Below are 25466 nucleotides of genomic sequence, written 5' to 3' on the forward strand. Positions count from 1 at the left end.
TGATTACTCATATACATGTGTGTGTTTGTAGATATTATTTTTTTAATAAAATTTAATTTTGCGTTTATAATGAAGCATGTGTATATATGTATGTTGGATAATTTGTGGACAAGCGTTATTAATTATTTTGAATCATAATATTGGCATGACACAAATTATGGATATTATTTGAAAATATAACATATATCTTAATTCAACTAATATTCTAAGAGTAATGATATTTTTACCGAATAGATTTCCCGAATAGGTTTTCCGAATGAAGTGGATGTTAAGTTGACATCCATGTCAGCATCCACGTCATTCTTTCTTTATTTTTTTTTAAAAGAAAATTTTAATTTATTTTATTATCTAAATCCTAAATTTAAACATTTAATCATAAAAATAAACATGTAAATGATAAACCGAAAATCCCTCCCTAAACCATAAACTAGAAATCACAAACCCCCGCAGGGGGTTTGTGATTTCTTGTTTAGGGTTTAGGGCATAGGATTTAGGGTCTAGGGTTTAGGGCTTAGGATTTAGGGTTTAGGGTTTAGTATTTATTATTTAGGGTTTAAAATTTAGATTTTTAGTTCATAGATTTTGTAGTATTTGGGTTTATAATTTTAGATATAGTTTTATAATTTTTTTAATTTTAAGTATTTAAGAATTTTTAAAGTTCAAATTTAAAGTTTTTATAAAAATATATAATGACGTGGATGAGGATGTGGATGATAAGTTAGGCATCCACGTCATTCGGAAACCTATTCGTAGAATCTATTCAAGAAAAAAATAGCATCGCTCATATTCTAATTTAACTATGAATATATTTTGGTCGCTCTCTGCCATCTATTCACAAATTTTTAGTTCCCTATAGAGTATAGACGAAGAATTTTGTTTCTGACAAAATAAAAAGAGAGTAGACGATTGAAAGAGAGTATAGTTTATGTATAAAATGTGTCTATGTTTATGATCCTTGGAAATATAGTTTATTAATTTCAACAATATATATATATATATAACCCAACTTCTTTTCATTTTTCATGTAAAAAAAAATGACAATAATTAAATTAGCCCATTTAATTTCTAAAGAAAAACTTGTTCCAAATAAAAAGTTTTTTGTTTTTTATTTTATAAAGGGACATGTTCCTAGTTAATCAAAAAGTGCCCGGAATTAATGTCTCATGCTCTCTCACCTTGAGTTTTTGGGTTTGCACAAAGAGTCCAAACTCTCACAAAGTAAATACCCTCTACATGAGTTTCGAACTCGGGCCACCTTCTCCTTTCTCCAAGCGACCTGAGTTAGTGTTGCTGTTGCTATTTACCTGAATTGAACTGAGTAGTTTTGGCAAAAGTTATTTTTTTTGTTGTAAAAAAGAATGTTTTTAAGAATTTGGCCAAATAATCAATTTTTTTTAAATTTTTTTTAGAGTCAGATCCCCCAACCAATATCCAATCAAATTTAAACCGTTGGATCATTTTTACTACCATCAAAGCACCTAAGAAATCCCCTATTAATGCATCTTTAATGGGTAGACTATCATAGAGTTTGATGGTCATATCAGCTCATCAACTCATGAAATTATCTCCAATAATAGTTATATTATAAAATGAGATCCACAATCAACCTATTAAATTATCAATTATATAATTTTGAGAAAATTTAATTAATTTGTGGATGATATAAAAGCAAAAATTCAGAGCTTCAAGTGGAGAAGAATGTGTTTTGTTTGAGAATGTAGGTATATTTATAGAGGTAATATAAAATTTAAAAGCAATATTTACTGGTTGCATAATGTTTATATTTTAAATAATTTAATATTTAAACGTTACCAAACTTTGTTTGAATTTAAAATTAAAATATTAAAAGTATATGGAGCATCCTAGTTATATATCTTCTGTGTGTGTGTGAGAGAGAGAGAGAGAGAGAGAGAGAGTTAAAGGGCAAGCCCACGGGTCGCAGGAACTTCTCCAAACATGAGGAGATGAGTGAGCTCTTCTATCAATCCCTGTTATTAGAATCATCGTTCTATGATGAATTTGTTTTGTTGGTTTGGTCCTTTGATTTGATTTGCATCTAAATTGGTTGTTGTTTGTTGCTTGATATTATTTGTGCCTTGCATTTATGTGATTGTTTTAGGGTTTTCTTTTTCTTGTTTTTTAATAAAGTTGAAATCTTTGTTTGTTCATTGTAGTTTCTATGGTGCGGTTTCGAGTAATTTTAGTAAAATACTGTTCTTTTGTAATGAATTAGTGAATTCATGTCAGTCTTTTGATTCTTTGTTGATATAGGCCGACTAATTTCGTGTCACTCCTTGCAGTGGCTGGTACTTCTACTCGTCCTCGCACATTCAAGCAAGTAAGCACTCTTTTATTTGTGCGTATATTTTGATATATGATCTCTTTTGGGGAATGATGAAGAAACACAGCTATATCCTAAGAGACTAATCACTCCAAGCTCGAAAGCAGCTGTGGAAGACATACATTTTGATTAAATCAATGTTTTCAGACCCAGATCGGCCGGTCGGACCGGGTTGACCTAGACATGCCCTTAAGATCAGATTTTGAACTTTTAAACCGGCCGATCGGACCATGACCTGGTGACCTGGCCGGGTCATCAACCCGGGTTTGCATCTAATTTTTTTAATTTTATTTTATTTTATAATATCCTAATGTTTGGGGTGTAAAATTGTAAAACTAAGAAAGGGGGAGACCGAGGGTATATTTTTTTATGTTTTTTTATGCATTTCTTAGTTGTTTATTTCCTAGTTAAATCTTTTTATGTTTTTCAATTAATTTTGTACTAGTTTATTTTTATATTATTTAGCGTATTTCACATTTTTTTAATGTGGTGTACTTCAATATTTATTTATGTAAAAATACTTGCTTAAAAATTTGAAAAAGTCATGTTTTTATATTTTTATTCTTCAATATTTGATTTTTTTAATTATATATAACTAAAATTTATATTATTTTTAATAAAAATTGTTGACCCCGGTTCAACCTTGATTCAACCTGGTTGAACCCCTCGACTCTTGACCCCTAACCTTTTCCGAGTCGATGCCCGGTCCGGGTCTGAGAACCTTAGATTATATAGAAAATTAAACTATTGAATTATTGAATAATGAATAACTATAAGACTTGTTTATGCTAGTGTCATAAAAGAAGGGCTTGACCAGCATGCTTTTCAATACATGAAAGGAAAACTATTTACCATGTTTCAAAACCTAACTTTATCTATGTACCTCCATAATGTCATGGCTGACTTGAAAAATCATGTGCTTGTTTTGTGTTTGGATTATATCTAGATGATTATCCCATCTCTGATTGAGGTTTGTTGTTAAAGGCTTAAAGCCACTTGAATTCCTTCAAATTGCAGAGCTGTTCTGTAAATAATTATTTATTATTTTTTCTCCGGTAGAAAGTATGCACCTGTCTTAACTAAGACAAGTAAAAGCAACTTGATTTGGTTGAAACAAAGTGGACCAAGGTTGTTTTTGCTGGCAACTAGTTCACATTAATGGTTTCATGTACATGCTGGTGCAAGTTTTTGACTGGTCTTTAGATAAATAATATTTCACCTGAAGAAATTTTGATGATCTGGAACTTTCATGAGTGCTACATAAAATAAAGATCTATTCTTAATGTGTGACAGGAGGAAGCTGACTATGAGGAAAAGGAGGAATCTGAGCATGAATCTGAGATTTCCTGGCTGATGAGATCATCTGATTTCATGGCTGATGAGATTTCCACAAAGAAACCACATTGCTTGTTTTCTCAATCTCTTGTTCTTCTTATCTTCTTGCTTGCTTTGGCTTCATCTTGTCAAGGCTTGCTGCAAGCAGACAGCAGTTCAGCTGCTGTGAAGCAAAATGTGACCAGAGTCTCAGCAGTGTTTGCTTTTGGAGACTCAACTCTGGACTCAGGAAACAACAACTACTTAGTCACACCTTACAAGAGTGATTTCTTGCCTTATGGTAAGGATTTCTTTGGCCATAAACCCACTGGCAGGTTCACCAATGGAAGACTCCTCACTGACTTTGCAGGTAATTCTCTTCTCTCTCTCTGTCTTTCTCTCTTGGAGAGAAGAAAAGGAACTGATTTTATTGTGTTTGACTTTGATTTGAGAATGAAATTGTTGAGGAAATCAAGGGAATCCATTATACATTTTATATTTTTTTAATTTTACCTTTCAACTGTATATGTAGGCATTGAGCACAAGAAAATCACAGTTAGATGACTTGTTTTTAGGCGTTGTGTTCAACAATTTCTGCTAAAAGAAGAAATTTTTTTGTTTGATGTTGAGGGATTTTGTTATGATCTCATCAAAATTACCATCAGGACAGCAGACACAATTGTGCTTGTATTTGTGCCAAAACTTTTCAATCCAATAGCATTCAACCTTCATCGCAAGTTTCGCTAGAGGTAGTCTTCCACCATCTAACATCTTCTGACATTAGAAATTGGTTCCATTGAGTTTTATTTTCCTTTCACTTCATCTGCCATCACTCCCTGTGAAATTCTCACACCATATTTGTACCAAGTATTGCATAAACATATCCATCTAGCACCCCAACATATACAAATAATTACAGGGTTAAGAGTACTATTGTTTTCTGTACATACTCTATAGTACATTTTGTGCTTCTGTATTTTAAAAATATGTATTATCATCCTTATACTATAAGTATAGATTTTTTAGTTTAATTAATGATGAAATGGATATTAAAGGTTTAGTTGAAGCCAGGTTGGGTCCGTGTGGAAAAGGTTGCCGTGTGGAAAATAATATTTTTTTTAAATTTACAGCCAATCATTTGAGCCCAATTTAAATATATACAAACTAAAGTGAACTTTACATGCATAGTACAAGGGTCACAGTGAATGTTTTTAAAATATAAAGACCAAAGTACACTCTATATCACAGTAAAATAACCAGGATTACACTTAGGCCTTGGTAATAATATGATTAAAACTTTTGTTTTAGCGTACTGGCATCATGGGCTATATAAACCGGGTTACATATTCCATTTAGTTTAGTGATATTTAAATCATCTTAATTGAATAAATATAAGAGATAAGAGGAGTGGAAAGGGTTCTCTAAATAGAGATTGGTGGACTCTTCCTGGTGTTTTTTTAAGACAAGAGGTTGTTTTTTTACTTTCTCTGTTGATCCGTTGTATTTAACAAGAATCTTGGCTTCTTTTGCCTTGTAGTTAACAAAGAAATGAAGTATTTTCCAATTCTGTTCTTACTTCCTGGTATCAATAGGTTTAATCTCATTGATTAGCTTTTGTTCTGAACTTTATATCAGAGATAATATCTTTATATATTCTTTAGGATATTGGTTTCAGCATTGCCAGTGGGCACAGGCAGAGTTGAGGAATCTCGTTTTTTGGTTATAATTCTTTTTCTACTATACTTTTTATTAGATTTTAAAGTGGGGGTTAGCTGCCCTCCATCAATTTGTTGTTTGAAGTATAAGTTTGAGAAATGAAAGGAAACATGTAGTGTTATCTATTGTACTGATCCTTCATTGTTTAACACTCCTCGGGCAGATGCTTTAAATGATGGAAAAGTATTGAAACAATGAAGAAACCAAGATGGTGAATGGTCCTTCTTTTGAGAATGAAATGGTCAAGCAAATGCAAGGAAAATTTTAGATAAGAATGTTCTTTTTTCTTTACTTCATTGTTCAACACTTACTTCCATTCACCAAAGCGTAACATAGTCAATAACATTCTTTGTTTTTCTCTTGTTAAAAAGTTCATGAGATAGTGTTTGACAGTAGGAATAAAGGAAGAATAAACCATGATTCTTGAATAACAGGCAAACAACCGATGAATATGAGAGAATAGAATGAGGTATTCTATTCCCTTACTCATGTAATAATTCCCTTTTCTCAATAATAGCTAATTCATCCTTGGAGTAGTATTAGTTTATTCTTGAGATTATTCTCCTCTCTTGCTAAACAAGGGGCTAAGAATAACTGCTGTTTATTGTCTATTATTCTATTCCAGTACCTAATTTCATCCTTTATTCTTTATTCGCTATTTTCTGTTCTAATACTACCAAACACTACATTAATTTTTGAATCATTAAGCATTACATAAGTATATGTTGAATTGAATCATTTTAAACTTGAATTTCAAATGTGAAGCTTCATATGTTGGTCTCAAAGAGGAGGTGCCTGCTTACTTAGACCCTTCACTAAGTCTTGATGATCTGATTACTGGTGTCTGCTTTGCATCTGCTGGCTCTGGATTTGACCCTTTAACAGCAGAAATCAATGTAATTAATTAAACATCTCTCTCTTAATTCTCTTCTCAATTATATGCTAATTTTTATAATGATGCTGTGATTCTCTTTGTTTTGTTTCGGGTTCTACATAGCAAGTAATTCCAATGGGTGAACAAATAGATTATTTCAGAGTTATCTGTCAAGAATAGAACTGCAGGTTGGGCCGGATAGAATGGATAAGATAATGAACAATGCCGTGTTTATTATAAGTGCTGGAACAAATGATTTTGCTGCTAATTACATCCCTCTTCCAATCAGAAAGAAGATGTTCTCAATTGCAGATTATCAAAACTTTGTCCTGCAAAATCTACAAGAATTCCTACAGGTATGCTTGTGTCTAATTTAGTTTTCATTCAGCATATTTAATAGATGAACCAAGATTTTTGCATATGGAACTGTGACCCTAATGTTATGCATGTTTTGGAAATTTTGGAAAGGGAATACACAAATTAGGAGCTAGAAAAATGGCAGTGGTAGGACTTCCTCCAGTTGGGTGTTTGCCAGTGATTATCACTCTATTTGGATTTGGTGATAGAAAATGCATTGAGGCTTTCAACTCCATGTCCATCATTTACAACAATAAGCTCAAAGATATCTTGCGAAAGGCCTCAACAGTGTTACAAGGGGCCCAACTCATATATGTGGATGTCTTTACTCCTTTATATGACTTCATTCTCTCTCCAAACAAGTATGGTGAGTATATGATCTCATTTCTTTATTTCTTTATTTAACAATTAATGCAAACTTAATCTAATTGCTAATTGATTTTTTAAGGTAAAATATGTTTTCTTTCCATATGCACTTTTAGATTTGGTTGAAGTTACGGACAATATTATTATCTGAAATAAACATTCATAAACTTAAAAACCGGTCACTTTTATTCTTAAATAGTTTAGTTTGCACTCTTTATTGGTTCACGAACCAAATCACCCTGATTTGAAATTCATATACTTAAATGACCAAAAATACGGAGTTGTAGAAACAAATGTTATTATTAATCGTTTAGTTATTGTATCTTATACTTGATTTTAGGATAGATCAAAGATAACATATGGCACACTAAATTTGTATGTTGTGTACAATTATATATATATAATTTTGATGGATGTGGTATCATTTTGTCACCATTATCGGTCTCACTTCGATAGGACATTCATCAACATCATGTTGTCAAAACCTAATTTGCTTTGCCATAATCCCCATACACAAATAATTAAATAGAATAATTACTTTGCTTTTAAGAAGTTATAATTTTGCAATAAAAATTAATATTTTTCTCTTGATGTTATTTGATTAGGGTTTGAGGAGACCATGGTGGGATGTTGTGGAACAGGGATGGTGGAGGCAGGGTTGGCATGCAATGCAAACTCTCTTGTTTGCATTGATGCATCAAAGTATGTATTTTGGGATTCAATTCATCCCACTGAGAAGACATACCTCACACTCTTCAACTATTTTAAGCCTTTAATAGATAACTTCTTGGAGTCATCTAATTAATCTCAATTGCATCACAGCATTGAATCTGGTGCATTTTTGATTAATTTGGGTATTGAGCTTATTTTATTGGAGATTGATAATTTCTTCAATTTTAGTTTAGAACTCTTTAATTGTTGGCTTGTTGGTGTTATTTGTACTTGTGATGTTCAGTGGATTCAGAAGGGAAACTGATTGAGTTTTAAGTATTTGTTTCATATAATTGAATAATCATAGTGTTCGAGATATTTAATTACTAAAATTAATGTTAATTGTTGTATTTATATAAGAGAATATTGTTGTTAATTTGTTATATATGTATATATTAAATAATTATATTACATTTAATTTTTTGGTAAATAGGAGTTTGGTAGAAACAGTGATGCTAGTGAATTAAAAAATTATATTACATTTAATTCACTAGCATTTAATAATTATATTACATTTAATATAGAAAATTAAACTATTGAATTATCGCATTATGAATCACTATAAGACTTGTTTATGCTAGTGTTGTAAAAGAAGGGCTTGACCAGCATGCTTTTCAATACATAAAAGGAAAACTACTTACCATGTTTCAAAACCTAACTTTATCTATGTACCTCCATAATGTCATGGCTGACCTGAAATCATGTGCTTGTTTTGTGTTTGGATTATATCTAGATGATTATCCCACCTCTGATTGAGATTTGTTGTTAAAGGCTTAAAGCCATTTGAATTTCTTCAAATTGCAGAGCTGTTCTGTAATTTATTATTATTTATTTTTTCTCTGATAGAAAGTATGCACCTGGCTTAGCTAAGACAAATAAAAACAACTTGATTTGGTTGAAACAAACTGGACCAAGGTTGTGTTTGCTGGCAACTAGTTCACATTAATGTTTTCCTGTACATGCTGGGTGCCAGTTTTTGACTGATCTTAGATAAATATTATTTCACCTGAAGAAATTTTGATGATCTGGAGCGTTTATGAGTGCTACATAAAAGAAGGATCTATCCTTAATGTCTGACAGGAGGAAGCTGACTATGAGGAAAGGGAGGAATCTGAGCATGAATCTGAAGATGATTCTGAAGAAGAGACTGAGGTTTGTTAGCACTTAATCTTGTTTTGTCGTTGCATTATTGTGCCATTTTCTATCTGCCTGAGCAGGGCTGTAAAGATTTTCCTTGTTGCTTTATGTCGAGCTCTATCCTGTTTTAAAGTTTCTTGCTCAAAAATCTTCAGGCTGGCTCTATTTACTCAGTTTGCAGCTTTATTATTAATGTTCAGCCTTTGTTTTTCGCATGCCACTGTGGGCCAGCTTTAGGCCATCAACAGCTTCTATCATGCAGTTCATGGCCACGGTTTGCTTCTGAAGCTTCAGACATAAACTCTCTTTATGATTGTTGCATTTCCTTTGATTATAATGATGCTAACTGCAGAAAGGAGACGCTGAGGGTCTTATTGAGGATAGCAAATCCAAAATTTGGTTTCAACCAAAGACTGGCAATAGTCGAAAGCAAATGTAAGTAGGATTATCTTTCCCTTCTTTATGAAATAACAGTGTTAATCATAATTCTTTCAAGAATGACGTTGCACGATTCCATACTTCCACTGAGATGTATGAGCACATAGTAGAATTTCTACAAGATTACATCAGAGTATAGTTTAAATAGAGGTATAGTGTGAGTTTGCAGATGTTCTTTATCTAGTATACATGTTGGCTGCATCTTTTTGGAAAACCAAATTGCCAAATATTCTGAATTGGATCATTAATAACCATTTCTAAACATTAGATGAATCTTAACAATATTTGTTCTTGATGCTTACTGTGAAAAGTCTATCACCTATTCTTATTCAGCAGTTGAGTGCTGCCCTTGATACTACACATTTGTCCATATGAGTTTGAGCTGTATTTTTATTGAAATTCAAATTTTCTTTACAAAAACTCTAACATCAGAGCTTCACTGAGCCATGATTGTAAGTCTATACAAGTTTCAGTCAGATTAAAATCGATCTTCTCATGAGGGCCTCGCATCTCAAAACTGCCAGAACGTCCATCAGTCTTGCACTTGCTTTTCTGCTTTTATGTGTTTTCCCCAAGGAAATGAAACGAGATGATAAATGAGTGACGTGGTGTCACGGTTTTTATGCATTATTGAACACCGCCATTTCAGTCACGAGTGCATGCTAAATATTAGTGCTACTGTGTTATATATTGCATCTTCATTCCTATTTAATGGGTATCTAAATGGCGAAAAGTAACGAAGTGAGTTGCTTCTATTGTGCAGGTGAATATAGCATCTGAACTCTCAAAGCATGAAAGGTATGTGGAAGTTTGGGTGGGATTATATCCTAATTGTTTTGATCCAACGATTCTGTACTCAGTATTGCACAGTCCCTTTCTTGTTCTCATCTCAATAGAAAAAAAAGATTGCTTTGTTCATCCCATCCAAGAAAATTTTAATTCTTCTTTTTCATCTGGAGTAGTTGGTTGACTAATCTGACCACAAGTTTGTTGGTTCTCGTCTGATTTTTCTGATAGCTGCTTATTGGTCACATAACGAACTAAAGTATAGTGAATAATAATCAATAATCTGATGTGGACCTTAACAGTTTGTTGAGTTACTTGAAAAACTACTTTGAGCATAAAAATTCATTGGTTTTTTTTTTTTTTATTTGCCACTATTAATTACATGTTATTTGTTTTGTTGTTATCCAAGAAATATGCTGCTTATGTGGTATCTGAAATGGAATGTTAAATTCATTCAGTTAAATCTCTGTTTGTTTTGTAATAATTACTACAAGTTTCATTTGTCCTTTCCATCTAGAAGTTTTTTCAGTCTTATGGAATACAAAAGGTTCATTTTTGGTTGGATAGGCTATCTTTAGTGTACCAAAACTTGATGGTTTAATTTTCTCATATTTAGTTTGTAAATGTTCATCTGGTATTTGCATCCTCGGAACAGTTTACTCTTGTTTCTCTGTATATTTAAAAGGTTTAATTATTGTTATGACGAGACTATGTTCCATATAGGGAGGAGATAGAGAAACAAAAACTCGCCTGACTGCTACATGAGGCTGCAAGAACTGGGACAGACAGAACAAGCTAGAAAAGATCTAGGTAAAAGTTGGAGAATTTTTCTGACTTTTTCTATCGAATTTTATTTTTGTCATTGTATTATCTTAATTGAAATCCAAAGAATGTTGTTATACAGTGTGTGAGTTAATTCTCTTTTTTGTGATAATGGGTTTTCTGGCCTATGCATTTTTTTAACTGAGAAGTGGCTCTAACCAATCTGGTGCAAAACCATTTATACCTCTGTTGTAATGATGTTCCTCAACTGGAATGATTAATTTTGTGTTAGAAAATTATCTAATAATCAAGATGTTGTTGATCCTAACCCAATCACTGTTAACATATGTGTATTGTAATTTCCAACATGTTCCTGATCTAGTAGTGTTGTTAGCATAATACAATCACATAGCATGCGTCATGATGCTAAATTTGATTGATATAAAGAAATAAGTAGGGAAATAGACATTTTGAAGTTCCCATTTTTGCATATTTCTCGTCGGCCCTATTATTCAAGAAAGGCCTCATGGTAATTTTGTAGCTTGGAGATTGTATTTATGGTCCCTGAGGGTAGAATAATGACATATTATGTGACTGAAAAGAAGTGAAAATAGAGGGTTGTTCTGGGTTGCACTAGTTTTATGACTTCTCTACGCCTTAGCCAGGAGTGACCCTAATGGTCCAAGTCTGATCTGAATCATGTTTTGTTTTGATTACTAACAAGTAGGTTTAGAATAATTACTTATAATCACAATCATCAAGTTTTCATGAAAGGGCTTATAATTTCTTTGTCCTCAGCAGTGAGGGTACTTAAATTCCCAGGAACTATATGCCGAGAAAATCTTGGTTCAAAGGTATTGTTTGCGAGTTACATCTTTTAAGCATACGATGATTTTCTTTTCTTTCGTGCGAGTGCGTCTAATTTTGGTACGGAAACAATGGAGTCGAGGGTGCAAAGAAACGAGAAGAAGAAAAGCCGGTTTTGTTTTCCTGGTTTAATGCTGTTATATTTTCATACGAGAATTCTGTCTCAAAAACATGATTTCCTTCCAAGATCGCTTTGTCAGCAACTTTGACCCTCCTTCTGCTATCCATTCTTTGTTTTAACCATCTGCATGTTCTGAGTCTCAACCATTACTGCATCTATCACACTCAGAACTCCTTGCAATTCATGATTAGACCTCTCTTTTATATTTCCAGCAAAAGAAATCAAAAAGAAAGCCGGAACTGGGAGTGAGTGTTCTTGGTCTTATGCTACAAGCTAAGAAAGGATCATGCTTTTTACAAGTATCTACGCAAATTTTATAGTCAGTTCATACAATGATATTACACACCTACCTATCAGATGCATGGGTATAATTCTTGGGGATTTATTTATACTCTTTTATAGCCTTTTGAGGTTATTATTCTTTTTGTTTGTTTAGCTCTCAGACAATAGCTATTTACTATAGCACTTGATTCTCAAGCTTTTTGCTTATGTTCTGCATCAATAAGCAGAATGGCTTTTTACACTAAAATCTCTAATTTTGGTGGTAAACCTTTAATTGCTTGTGATGATGAATTAGCCCTGAAACAAATACAATTCATATTTGATGAACAATAGTTCATTTTCAACCTGAAAATGGGAAACATATTTCTTAGTAGTAATGTAGAAGTACTCTAGTGTGTGTGCGCAAAGATGCAATATTGAAACCCTGTGCTAGAGCACTGTTGTACTACTGTGCTTATACTGTTCATACAATATTTGGAGTTCACTTTCATTTATAGTACTATTTCAAATTGATTCGGTGTGTCCTCTTGAGGGAGATGTTATATCTTTTTCTTCTAGAGTTACATGATAAAGAAAAATCTAATTTAGTTTTGTTTTAAAATAATTTTAGAGATGTAGTATGGTATCGATTTTCAATGTCAGCAGCATGGTCGATTAATAAATTTTAAATGATCGATCAAATCATTATGTCTATCTCTTGGTAATATTTATATAATCTATTTCTTGATAATCTTTTAACGTGTTTGTCATTTGTATCAATATATAAATATATGTAGATTTTATAAATTAATATGGCAACTATCAATATGTGTGTACACTTGAGCAATCGAATTTAAGATATGTCCAATTCTCTGATTGATATTTTTCATACGGATGGAAAATGACATTAAAAAGACATAATAAATAAAAATGAGAGTGATGATAAATCACCAAGTATATATATATATATATATATATATATATACACAAGTTGCATGAATTGAGAAATGTTGTATTGGTAGGATGCCATCAACCACCATCCATAATTCAGTTTTTAAGTTGCAAGTCTTGTTTTAAAAATAAATAAATACTTTTTGCTTGATTAAATTAGCATTGGGTGCAATGTGGGTCCTATTGGTCCTCACCACCCACCTTCCTTCTTTTCCTTCTCTCTCTCTCTCAAGTATATTGGAAATGCTAAAGAATGGCGAACAAATGCATGTGGCCTCATGTTATTCTGATTATATTTTGTTACTTAATTAAGAAACTTTCAATTTCCAAATCTTGCTAAAGCTGAACTGTCAAGAGTTTGAATCTCTCCCAATTAAAATGATTAAGAGTTAATAATTTTTCGGCATTCATTAAAGAAAAACTAAAATGACTGAGAGTATACGGTTTCTCGGCATTCATAATTTTTTTTTATTATTTTTAATTATGTAAGAATTTTATTATAAAAAATAGTCTCATTGTATAAGATGTTAGTGTGAATATTTAACAATATTGAATTTAAGTTTCATTTGGATACGATGATGATAATTAACTTTTGATTATGGGTTTAGATTTGCGATCGAATTTTTATGTATCGTTTGGTGATCAGGAGACTCAGACAATTAAAGTTTTTTAGTTGTGCACATTCCCCTGATTGCATATGTGATTACTATATTTATTATATATATATATTACAGTTTTTATGATATTTAATGTATTTTAATTAATAATTTTATTTCACGAGAAATCTGAAGTGGAAACAATCAACACTTACAAAATCAAGCTCACTAATTATTCTCACTAGAATATTATGAGTTCAAACCTAAACAAATAAATTTGGTTCATTTTAACATCTAAATATGTTATAGTTGCTATTGTTGTGACAAATATTGTTGTATGTAAAAATCTAAAATAAACAAATTTGACCAATTCAATCATTAAAATAAATTATTTTTGAGTTAATATGATAATTGTTAATTTTAATCCAAAAAATTAAAAATAACAACAACTATAAATATTATTAATCAATGCTATTCTAATTAATCATAATTTGAATGAGAAAAAAATGATTTAATTAATAATTATTTATGATTTATAATTATTAGACAAAAATAGTTCTAAATTTTCTCCTTTCATTGTTTGTTTACTTTATTTCACATCATGTGGGCCCACGCTGTCCGACGTGGCAAGCCTGGTTCTCTTGGCGTGCAATAAGTTATCCAGTCACAGCGATTTTTGCGGGTTCTTCTCAAAACTATTTGCAAATACACCCCTAGAAAAAGTAAATTATTTTCACATTTACGTACTCTTAAAGTTCATTTTTATCAAAAGTTTCGCTGAATAGTGAAAGCTTTGGATGTATAACTGTAAATATTATATTTGTTTGGGTGTAGATATAAAAATGTATAAATATACCCCATGAAAAGAAATTTTTAAAATTAATAACTAAATAAATAGAACCACCACCCATTTCAGGTTCAATCGTGTTCCCATTTCTCTTCGGGAACGAATCCCTCCTGCGAATTCTTCGCGGCATCGTCGGCGATCGCTGAGAGAATCTGTGAGTTTTACCGATCGTGGATCATGTCCTTGTATTTTGTGTGAATTTTCCTGCTTGGTGATTGTTTGATCGATTTTTTGTCCCATGATTTTTGGGCTTTTTTTTGGGATTTTTTCTGCTTGCTTTGCGATGAGGAAATGGATTGTTAGTGTGCGCTTGTTTGGTAAAGAACATGTTGAATTTGGAGGAAATTTGTTTAATTTTTAAGGATGTCAATTTTATGACAAGCGTATGTTGAAAAAATTTAGAGATTATATCTTGAATTTTGATTATCTTTCTCTGTTTGTTTTGGGGATAAATGTTGGTTGTTTAATTTGGATTTTTGTCCTAACTGATGATTTATTTGCCAAATTCGCTGAAAAATGTTTAGTTTTTTAATCTAGTTGTAAGTTTAAGATAGGAATGGTGGAGAAATAAGTGGTTTGAAGGGGACAATCAAAACTATGGAGTTATTTGATGTTTAAAAAGATGTGATTATGCTTCCATTATGGATTTTGTAGGTATTTTCATGTGTTATTTTCATTTATCTTGTAGAACTTGTCTTATTTTCATTTATCATGTAAAACTTGTCCATGGATTGCATGTTTGAGCCAGTCTTTAACCATTCGTTTCTATAGCTTACAGAATTTTGATAGAAGGTTTATTTCAGCGATTGATAACTGTAAAAATTTTGGAAAAAGGGTAAATTTGCGCAAGATACATAGGAAGGTGATGTGATGCATTTTATGGAAAAAATAGTGGGAAAAAGTGTTCGTTGAGTGAATTTTGTCAGGTAAGTATGAGTATAAAGTAGTTTCCAATTAGTAACTAATAATTTGTTGGGAGCATGACAAATTCGGCTGAATTTGATCGCTTTCATAAAGATTTTGGTAATATTCTAGGACACATGAAGAGTTGGTAAATTTTGTTTTTGGCTTTTTTTGAGAATCTTTTTGTGGAATGTCGTTTTGTGGTACAAATGGAGAAACATAACTTTTCATGCTTCCAATGTTCTAGTTTAGAATCTTTTCCTTGTCACATAGATACTGTGTACGTTCATTTGCTCATGCATAAGAGCACCCATATAAGTATTTACTTAATGTTGTTTTCTCATGCATCTGTATCTTGACAATTAAGTTGTCGGTATTGGAGTTGGCATGAGGACTGGCCTCAGCATAACAGTAAAGTTACCTACACGTTATGTTACCCTTTGTATCACAAGTTCAAGATATGGATAAATTCCATTTCCAAGTATAAATCTGAGTGTGTTTAAGTTATCCCCAGTATCTTTAATACTGTTATTGCTAATTTGTTATTGATCTGATGGTGGTCAAAGTCATGCTATCTCCATGTAATTTATACTTATTTTGATGGATTTCATCCTAATTTTTTTTTGGTTTGCATCTGTTCTCGATCAGGGACAATTATCTGGACACTGAGATTGGGAAAACATTTAGTTCCTGCCGCATTGTTAATTCACCTTGGTTTTTAGAAGTAGCTGTCCAGTGATGGGGCAGCGGAACATACAATGCTCCTACCAGATGCCACTTTTGAAATCAGGGCATGACCAAACCCTTTTTTATCAAGATCATAGCGTCCCTCAACCAAATATGGTTAATCACACTAGTCAAAGCATGCGACCAGAGATAGCAATTCCTGGAACTACTACAGATATTGGTCTTAACCAAGTCAGAAACCACGATGATATGAACAAAAATCAATATGGCGTTATCCAAAGTCCCCATCTTGTTACAAATACTGATTTTTGCTGGCACAATGCCTTTGTACCCTGATAATCGCCGATCAAGTTCCTTCATTTGCTTGTTTCTCTGTCTCTAGAGACGACAGATCCGCTGATGAATTTCCATCCTTTAGCATGTCCAGACTAGTAGGAGTTGGCATGGATGAGTATGGTAGACATAATAGTTTTGCGGATTACGTTAGAGCTTCCTGCAAAAGAAAGAATGCTGCCGTGGTTCCAGGTAACCATTTCCATGATGGGTTAAACAGCTCACATGTTTCTTCATCTTCTCTCTCTGTCATTACTGAGCAACCACTGTGGAATGAGCCATATGAATCTGGGTTCAATCTCTTGAATCCCTCTACAGCCACCCCAGCTGTATATGGAGGGATTAATGCTCTGCAAGCCACAGAAGGATCTCGCAGAAATCTGTGGAGCAGATCTAATGGAACCACAATCCATCCTGATTCTTCAGCAGTGCATCATAGTAATTACTTACACCAAGGGAACTGTATAGGTCAGTCTGCTCCACCTGACAACTCTTGGATGGCGCCATTTGGGAATAATGCAGGTGGTGGTGGATGTTCCAATTGGAGCAACCCTCATGCTGTAACTCATTTGCAAGGTATGCAATTGGATCATGAAAATGTGATACATGCTGGAAATTACTCATTATGGGCTTCTAAAGTAACCTTGTTGTTTCAGGAGCCCCTGTTCCCTATTTCTTTATTTTTATTGTTTTACAACATCTTGTTTTTGTTTGTTGTGTTTCATTCTTCTGTCAAGCTGCTGGTTTTATTTTTTTCTACTGGAAAAGGGAAAAAAACTATCTTGCCTGCCTTATTAGAGTTTGGCATTTCAGAACCTTGAATTTTAATTCTCAATGTGGCTTTGGCTTTCTATTTATGAAATATCTTCTCTCTTCTGCATTTCTCTAGTTGACTTGGTTTTTCTTCTGTTTGACTGAATTAAACAACTTTTTTTCATGTAATTAGTTGACAAGCTCCGATGTAGAACATAATGAGTTTTTTTATGTACGTGTTGGTACTTCTCAGATGATAACTCATCTTTTCAGGAAGATATTTCAGTTCAAGGGATGTGGAGTTGGCGAACATGGGTGTGCAGGGATACCAGGAAATTCCATTTAATGCTAATTCTGCTTTCCTTTTCCAGTCAGCTCCTATGCCTAATCCTGCTCCTATACCTAATTTTCATCACCATCTAGCACCCTTGCATAGCATACAAGTTCAGAATTATGGGCAGCATATTAATTTTCCAGCGCCCCCTTATCAGCTTCCTCTTCACTCTTTTTGTCCATCCACTATCAATCCTTCATTCAATCCTCTGGATTCTGGTAACAGATTTCTACCTTGCCCGCCACCCAACGCCAAACTCATTTGTGGTCCCCTGCAGCAACCTCAAACTGCAGTTTCAGTAAGCCACAGAAATTTGAGGATTCTATCAACGGAGGTGCTTCTTCACTTCTGTTTTCTGCTTCTCATGGACTTGTATAGATGTGTTTCTTCTACTGTTTTTTTAGGATCTCTGTATAATTTTTCTAGCTAAATACCACATGCTTATGTAATAGCAATGGAAATAATCAATCTTGTCTTCTAGGATCCTGCTGTATTGGAACTTCCAAGGTTTTATGGTGTTGGGGATGTCACTGACCAGCATAGAGATATGAGACTTGATATCGACGACATGACTTATGAGGTTAATGAAATATGTCCTTTCATTGGTTCATTGGCTGCTTGTTTTAACATGGATCTTCACCCAGAAACATGCACCAGTGTAGAACTTATACCTCGATTAATATTGAATTTTAATCTGTTTGTGTTTTCCTTATTTCTCGCAACTCTAATCAAAGCTCTCAACATTCACACAGGAACTTCTTGCCTTAGAAGAGCAGATTGGAGATGTCAGCACTGGCTTGACAGAGGAATCTATCCTTCAGAATCTAAAGACGAGTTTCCACATCACATCATCTAAATCTTCATTTTCTGATTGCTCTTCTAGATCTTTTCCAGAGAATGAAACTTGTTCCATTTGCCAGGTATTCTAGAAAACCAACTATTAAGTGTATACTCATTGTTTTCACCATTTGTTGCAGTGGGTCAAAATTTATCTGAACTATGCATTTGTTACTTATGATCATGATTATATTTTGATGCTTGCGGATAGATTGATGGGTTTCTGTTTTTATTTTTTTTAAAGGTGGAGTATGAAGAGAGTGAGAGACTGGGAACGTTGAATTGTGGACACAATTACCATGCTGACTGCATAAAGCAATGGTTATTGGTGAAAAACCTTTGTCCAATCTGCAAAACTTCGGCTTTCGCATCAAATGATAAAAGAGATGCATGACTATCCAAAAACTATTGTTTTTTTTTGTCTGTTTGTTGGAGAAAAAACACATCCAATCAATTGTTGTAAATAGAGACGACGCAAAAACAGTGTCCCTTGCAAACGTTGACCCTCACAATTAAGAGGGTGAAATTTGCTCTCTGTATAGCAACATTTGTTCCAGTATCAGAAAAACTGTTTTATGAATATGCAAGCAGGAAGTTGGTGATAAAAAGAATCCAAATTCCTTGTTGAATATAAAAACTATCTTCATTGAAGAATACCTTATAGAATTAATGCTGCTCAAGTTCACAACAAGCAATTTTTGAATCAAAGTAGAAAATTTTATATTGCTACCAAGTGATCCAGATAAACAAATGCCACAAACTAGTGCTCTAATAAAACTAGAAGCAACAGAATACAATCAAGAAGACATGATAAAATGTATAATAAACAAGACAACAAATAATCTTCATCTTTCCTCAACCTATGGCATACATTTTTGGAATCAGAAACATTTCAGTAGTTGCTGTTGCAGGAAGGACTGTCCATCATGAAGCAATTGCTGCCTTTTTTCCCGGAGATTGTAAGATCTTGCGGCTTGCATGTTGAATTACACTGAGCAGCAACCAACCTTTTTTTCACTGCAGATACATCGTCTTTGTTGCCAACATTTATTGTCTGGCCCTTAGGCAAGGCTGCAGGATCATCACCGATCTCGAGCGCCTTCCTGCTGACAACATGGTATATCTGGGTGAGCACTTCAGTGAAGGCATTCTCAACATTCATTGATTCCAGGGCAGATGTCTCCATGAAGAAGGTGTTCTCCCTTTCAGCAAAGGCCTTGGCGTCTTCGGTGGATACAGCTCTTAAGTGCCGCAAGTCGGCTTTGTTTCCAACAAGCATGATCACAATGTTGGCATCTGTGTGATCCCTCAGCTCCTTCAACCATCTCTCCACATTCTCGAATGTAACATGACGAGTGACATCATAGACAAGCAGTGCGCAGACAGCTCCTCGATAATATGCACTTGTTATAGCCCGGTATCTATTGCAGAATAAGCGAGAAAAAAAGGATAAAAAAAGTTAGATATAAAGAAAAACTACATGTGTCAAGACATAATATCGCTACAAAGAAACAAGAATGAAAAGCTGAGCCTCCCTTGGCTAGTAATATTACTGGAATGGTGAATCACAAGTAATGGATAATGGATCCAACTTACTTCTAACACTAAAATGTGCCAACAATGTATTGAAAAATGCTATACTGAAAAAAACAGTTAAGATTAAGATTATAGTTACTGTGTGAGGAGCATTAGAAGATTGAAGCCATTTCCTTCACTTCCAATGGTGGATTTAAAAAGTCTAAGGAGAGGTGCTTTGCTGAAAATGGCTAGGACAATCATTGAAAATTGTAAAATATATAAAAGTTAAAATCATCATGATTGAAGAGCTGATTATTTAAGCTATGAGTGCCCAGGCCTTTAATAACAAAGTCACCAGAGAGATTATTATTCTCACAAACTGGCAGGACAATCAGAACCAATGAAAAGCTACTTTGTATTGCTTATAAGAACCAAACATCATTATGTCCGCCGCTGTGAGGGCCTAGTGGAAATTTATTACTGAAAAGGAAGAAGAAGAAGAAGAAGAAGAAGAAGAACAGTAACAATGAAAGGTTTTCTGATGAGACTTATGATGTGAAAGTTGTCTTTGAACAAAAAGGAGCAATGACCATGACAATTAGAAGGCAACAAACAATTATAGAATAATTTCTATAGACTATGGGGGTCCAAAGATCTGCACAAAATGCACGGCATGAACTTGCCACAAAATTGTCTTACTGTGCAAAAAAAATTAAATGGACAATATACCAAATTGAAGTTTCATTTATCTAAATCAAATGTCGGTCACTTTAAAGGATTGCAAGATAAGGAAATTCTAGCCCACCTTAATAATGAGAAAACTAGATCTATAAAAAGAGTTCAGAAGGAGAAGAGTGTGATGATGTTGAATACATGAAAAATGTATGATAAAGAAAGCAAACATCTAGGCCTAGCAAACATTCAGAAAGCTTAACACTGAGTCTAACTACATAAGTTCTTTCCATTAAAATTTCCAAAAAGGTTAATGAAGGCTATCAAGTTCCACCAGGCATTATGTTATATAGTAAGGAGTAAGGACAGATACGCAAGGGGGGTTTAACTAAAAGCAGCTAATTTGCCATGATTAAGTATAATGAGATATCAAGGTTTAGAACCACTAGACAATTCTGAATGATAAAATGGAGCTTATAAGATTTTAGTAAGGCAATAAAATAGTATGATAAATCAAAATTATTACAAAAAACCAACATCACCCAGGTGTTATCCACCACTTTGTAAATTTGGAAGTGAGAATCAGAAATCTCAGATGTTGAATTTCAAGGAAGCTAGCAAAATAAGCAATGGTAAATAACTCATAAAAACATTAGTCTCCCTTCAAGAGACACAATTAACAGCACATCTAGCATACCAAACAGGAACGCCCGAAAAGTAAACAAAAACAAACAACGGAAAACCCCACAAAAAGCATAGAAAAAGACAGCTTGATAAACTGCAGAAAAAATAATCAAGGCTCAAATATAGTAGGGCATATCAAACCAATGGTGTTACTAATCAGGAATTCATCAAATTAATCATCTCATTATTAAAATCCTATCGCCTGAACAACAATCTCAATTTGCAGACCAAATGAATACAATCGCCACATAAATAAATATTTCAATTCATTTTAACAAATTCAATCAACAAAGCACAAACCATTTCATCAATTTCAAGGCTTGCTAGGTTTCAAGAGGAATCCCTCCAATTGTTCCATTCGCTAGTAAAAAAATTATCAATTGATACGGATCTATACAACATGCAATTTCAACACATTGAACCACAAGAAATTCCCAAAAATAATTTCCAAAACATAAAACAGGTCATATACTCAAACAATATTCCACAAAATGCCAAGCTGAGCAAAAACCGATCTTTTTTAAGAACAAATCAAATCAAAAGATTAGACATCGCCAATAGAACAAAAACAACATCAATCACGATCTAATAAGCAACACAATGAACCAAAATCCAATTAAAAAAAGACAAAAAGAAAAAGGGACAACCTTTCCTGGCCGGCAGTATCCCAGATCTGAGCCTTAACGACCTTATCATCTACATGGATGCTCCTGGTGGCGAACTCAACGCCGATGGTGGACTTAGACTCAAGGCTGAACTCATTGCGAGTAAATCTGGAAAGAAGGTTAGATTTCCCGACGCCGGAGTCGCCGATGAGCACCACCTTGAAGAGATAATCGTAGTCATCATCCGGCCTATACGCCATGAATGAATCAAAAGCTTTTTCCTTTTTCCTCTTCTTCTTAATCTCGAATTCCAAAGTCCAAGATCCAGAGCCCTGGTGTCTATCTCTCTTTGTTTTCTATATTTATAGGTCTGTAGAAAGATAGAAAGAGAGAGAGAGAGAGAGAGAGCTGGAAAAATGAAGGAATGAGTTGGCAAAAAGGGTCTCTGTGGAGGAGATGATGTTTTTAGCTCTTTTACATATATATACCCTTTTTCAATTTTGTATGTTATACTCTCTCAAATCCGTTTTTACTTGTTTATTTGTCTATTTAAATAATTTTTTTAAAAAATATTAACTATTAATTTTTAAAATTTATCTTAAATTAATGTACTTCTATAATTTTTAATAGGGAGAATTGGTTATAAACCCCTCAAAAGTTGTTTATCTTCAGAAAAAACATAATCAGATATATATCCCCGAAAAAAATATAGGTAATCAGGATATGCCCTTATGTTGGGATTCCCAGTAATCAAACTCGATTAATCTATGCTATAAACTCTGGATTAAACAAAAGGTCTAAAAATAACCCTCATGACAACTTAAAAAACTCTTCAAGGGTATATATGCAATGGTATAATGGTAATTATATATATTTGTTATTTGTTAATGAATAGTTTTTCAACTAATTTGAACACCAAGGTATATACGCAATTATATATATTATTCAAGGGTATGTATGCAATTAACTTTTATTTATGGGCAAATATGCAATTTCAAAATTTTTTAAGGGTACACCTGCAAAATCCTTTTTTTAATATATCATATTTAATTACATATTTTTTTAAATTATATTTTATATAAAAATAATGTTGAAAAATTAAAAAATTTAAATTGTCAACAAATTTTAATTGATTTTCTTAATCAATTATGCAATAGACAAATAAAAAAGATTGAAAGGAGTATTTATTTATATTATAGGAAAATAAATCAGGCTTATTTAATTTTTTTAATAGTTAATTTTTTAAGGTAAATATACTCTATAAATCTTTGTTTTTGAAAATTTATTATTTTATTTTTTTCTTTCATCTTCTTTGATGGATTTATTAATAAAATGAGTTTGCATAATGCAGTTGGGGCTTTGATGGGCCTGCTCTAACTTCGGCCCATCAGGTTCATCTAGTAATATTCTACGTTACATTAACCCTGGCAAGCGGGGTGGTGTAAAATGAACGATCATAAAATGAGGGTAAATTTTTGATTTTTTAATTAATTAAATTAAAATTTTAAGTGGAAATTGTCAAAAAAACCCTTTAAGTTTGTAAAATTGTCAAAAACACCCCGTTAGTTTTGCAATCCCCAAAAATCCCTCCTTTTAAACTCTATGTTTTTTCAAACCCCCAAACCCTCGTATCGGATGTGAGCGGAGTGAGTTTCAAATTTTTTTGGACGAAAATGCCCTTGCATGGGGAGTCGTGGGTCTGCACCATCTCGGCGATTTGAGAGGAAGTGGGCGGTTTTCCGTAGAGGTAACCCTAGAGAGCTAATTTATTTGAGTCGTTTAATTGCTTTTTCTCAACTCACGTCTTCGACTTTTCCATTTCAGTCTGTCTCAAAGTTGTCTCTACGCGAAGCCCTCTGTAATCGACATTTCATCGACTTTTCCCTTTCCATCGGGTTTTTCTCAACTAGTTGGCATTTCATCGGTTTGAAATCTAAGGTATTGAGTATGGTTTTTATGTTAATCGCCTCATATAAAGAAAGATTTTTTTCGGTTTTGTTTTGTGCTCCTGCTTTTTGTTGGAAGATATTGAAGTCTGCAGGGGGATTTCTACTGGGGTTTTGTTAGTCTCGAGGAGATTTCTAGCTGGGGTTTTGTTTTGTTTTGCGATTTTCGTATGTATACACTATCGAATTAGTTTTTTTCGATTGTTATGATTTGTGTAATATTTATAATGTACATTTCCGTTTCGTTTGATATGGTTGCTAGCTTTTCTAAATGAGGGTTGACGTTTAAGAAATGAGATGTTCTGAGTTTAACATTTGTTGTCCCTGCTTTAAGTATTCTCGTCTCTGCTTTAACAAAATGGGTCTCTGCTTTAACTTTTTATATCTCTGCTTTAATAAGCGAGAGTTTACCGCTTAAAACCTTATATTTCCGCTTAAACTTTTGTCAATCATCGCATGTTGAATGTGTTGTTATTATCGCGAGGCTTGTGATTATGGCGGTCAACCCTAGTTAATGGCCGATGCTATTTGACACCCGTGAGTGGAGACTTTAGTCGAATTGAAAAAAATAACATGACCCCTCGACATCGGGAGATTATTCGACTGGACACCGCTTTGCGCTGCTCATCGAGCTAGAAGCTATATACCAGAGAGAGCCCTTCTTGATTCTTTTTTTGCAAAGATACGATGGTCACACCAATAAATTCGGGGATCGGGAAAGCTCGCCGAGTTTCGAGACCTCAAGATGTGGCCCTCGTGGCTTTGGTCTGCGTTGCGATGGCGACGCGCTGGTCTTTCGGAAGAAGAAAAACCGGTCGGCGTCGAAGGGCGGTATCTATCAAAGACCTCACGAGAGCACGGAGACTCCATCAAGAGCACTGCTGCAGACTTGTTCGACGGAGGGGAGAATAAGATAATTTCGTCAAACTCGATGGTGTACCTCATGGGGACAGATCCTCTTCCCAAATACATCATGCTCGGTTCGAGCTGGATCGTTGATTACGTCGATGATCTCACCGACCATGGGGCGATCACGCATGGGCGCAGGCGACGCACAAGTGGCTTATGGAGGATATTCCACTGCACCGCCCGAGTGCAAGATAGATGCTGCCCGGGAAGAAGACCAACACGGGAGTACATTAAGGGTTGCTCGGTCACGCTTTAACGTCCCGGTTTTACTGAGTGACCGAACAGGGGAAGAAAGTCCATTTCGCGAAGATCCCAAGGATGCTCTGTGCTACGGTGAAAGTACTTACGGGAAGCAAGCGACGGTGAGAAACGAGCTTGTCATCGCTCGATGTAAAAGAGGTAATAAATCATGGACAATGTTTAACATAAGTCTTTAACGTTTAAACATTTTTATTTAGCGTTTAACTTTAGTATTTACCGTTTAACTCTTATTCAAATACTGGGTTTAAATATTTTTGTTCTCCGTTTAATTATATTCTATAACGTTTAAATATATAAACACTCTGTTTAAATATAGTTTTTTTATAGTTTAAAATGAATGATTTCATTTGAAATTGTTTGGTTTACATATGTTAGTTTCCGAGCTGGTTCCGCAAATCTTTGAAGAAGAAATATTTGTTGGGGCCAACCGACGGATGGATGCCATTGCTCCGGAACCACTTGCTCGAAGGCGGGATGAGAGGCGACCCTCATCGTGCGCTACTGGGACGCCGCTCTCCCTACTTCCGACCCCACCACGCGCACGCGATTCCTCGAGCCGGAGAAGCCCTCCCCTACCGC

The 25466-nt window shown here is 33.9% G+C and overlaps 3 protein-coding genes, 1 long non-coding RNA gene and 1 pseudogene across 4 annotated transcripts; 4 read left to right on the forward strand and 1 right to left on the reverse strand.

Annotated features, from left to right (window-relative positions):
- Positions 1 to 1895: 1895 nt before the first annotated feature.
- On the forward strand, positions 1896 to 6410 carry LOC120258650 (GDSL esterase/lipase At5g45960-like; the record flags this gene model as incomplete). Its single annotated transcript, XM_039266100.1, has 5 exons — positions 1896 to 1968; positions 2301 to 2338; positions 3635 to 4025; positions 6137 to 6267; positions 6369 to 6410. Coding segments are annotated over exons 1-5 (606 nt in total), but the record flags the coding sequence as incomplete, so codon positions are not given.
- A 4-nt stretch (positions 6411 to 6414) lies between these two features.
- LOC120258651 (GDSL esterase/lipase At5g45960-like) lies at positions 6415 to 9259 on the forward strand. Its single transcript, XM_039266101.1, has 6 exons — positions 6415 to 6601; positions 6714 to 6969; positions 7574 to 7670; positions 8760 to 8831; positions 8897 to 8900; positions 8972 to 9259. The coding sequence occupies exons 1-6, from the start codon at positions 6449 to 6451 to the stop codon at positions 9257 to 9259; spliced, it is 870 nt and encodes a 289-aa protein (XP_039122035.1). The 5' UTR covers positions 6415 to 6448.
- Positions 9260 to 9974: 715 nt separating this feature from the next.
- LOC120259545 lies at positions 9975 to 11752 on the forward strand. The gene is made up of 3 exons (XR_005536137.1): positions 9975 to 10052; positions 10764 to 10850; positions 11716 to 11752. It is a non-coding gene; the product is annotated as an uncharacterized LOC120259545 (long non-coding RNA).
- A 4635-nt stretch (positions 11753 to 16387) lies between these two features.
- Positions 16388 to 18894, forward strand: LOC120258871 (probable E3 ubiquitin-protein ligase ZFP1). The gene is made up of 6 exons (XM_039266326.1): positions 16388 to 16560; positions 16687 to 16944; positions 17395 to 17789; positions 17937 to 18035; positions 18208 to 18375; positions 18537 to 18894. The coding sequence occupies exons 1-6, from the start codon at positions 16455 to 16457 to the stop codon at positions 18684 to 18686; spliced, it is 1176 nt and encodes a 391-aa protein (XP_039122260.1). The 5' UTR covers positions 16388 to 16454; the 3' UTR covers positions 18687 to 18894.
- A 384-nt stretch (positions 18895 to 19278) lies between these two features.
- On the reverse strand, positions 19279 to 22037 carry LOC120258872 (annotated as a pseudogene).
- Positions 22038 to 25466: the final 3429 nt, after the last annotated feature.

The sequence above is a fragment of the Dioscorea cayenensis genome, chromosome 4 (assembly GCF_009730915.1).
Source record: "Dioscorea cayenensis subsp. rotundata cultivar TDr96_F1 chromosome 4, TDr96_F1_v2_PseudoChromosome.rev07_lg8_w22 25.fasta, whole genome shotgun sequence".
In the NCBI taxonomy this organism is placed as follows: Eukaryota; Viridiplantae; Streptophyta; class Magnoliopsida; order Dioscoreales; family Dioscoreaceae; genus Dioscorea; species Dioscorea cayenensis.

Excerpts from the sequence above, each read along its gene's own strand:
- LOC120258651 (XM_039266101.1), top strand. The coding sequence starts at position 6,449 with ATGGATAAGATAATGAACAATGCCGTGTTTATTATAAGTGCTGGAACA. Across the intron at positions 6,602-6,713 it reads ATCTACAAGAATTCCTACAG|GGAATACACAAATTAGGAGC; the intron begins GTATGCTTGTGT and ends AATTTTGGAAAG. Across the intron at positions 7,671-8,759 it reads GTTTGCATTGATGCATCAAA|GAGGAAGCTGACTATGAGGA; the intron begins GTATGTATTTTG and ends AATGTCTGACAG.
- LOC120258871 (XM_039266326.1), top strand. The coding sequence starts at position 16,455 with ATGTCCAGACTAGTAGGAGTTGGCATGGATGAGTATGGTAGACATAAT. Across the intron at positions 16,561-16,686 it reads GAATGCTGCCGTGGTTCCAG|CCACCCCAGCTGTATATGGA; the intron begins GTAACCATTTCC and ends ATCCCTCTACAG. Across the intron at positions 18,036-18,207 it reads TCGACGACATGACTTATGAG|GAACTTCTTGCCTTAGAAGA; the intron begins GTTAATGAAATA and ends ACATTCACACAG.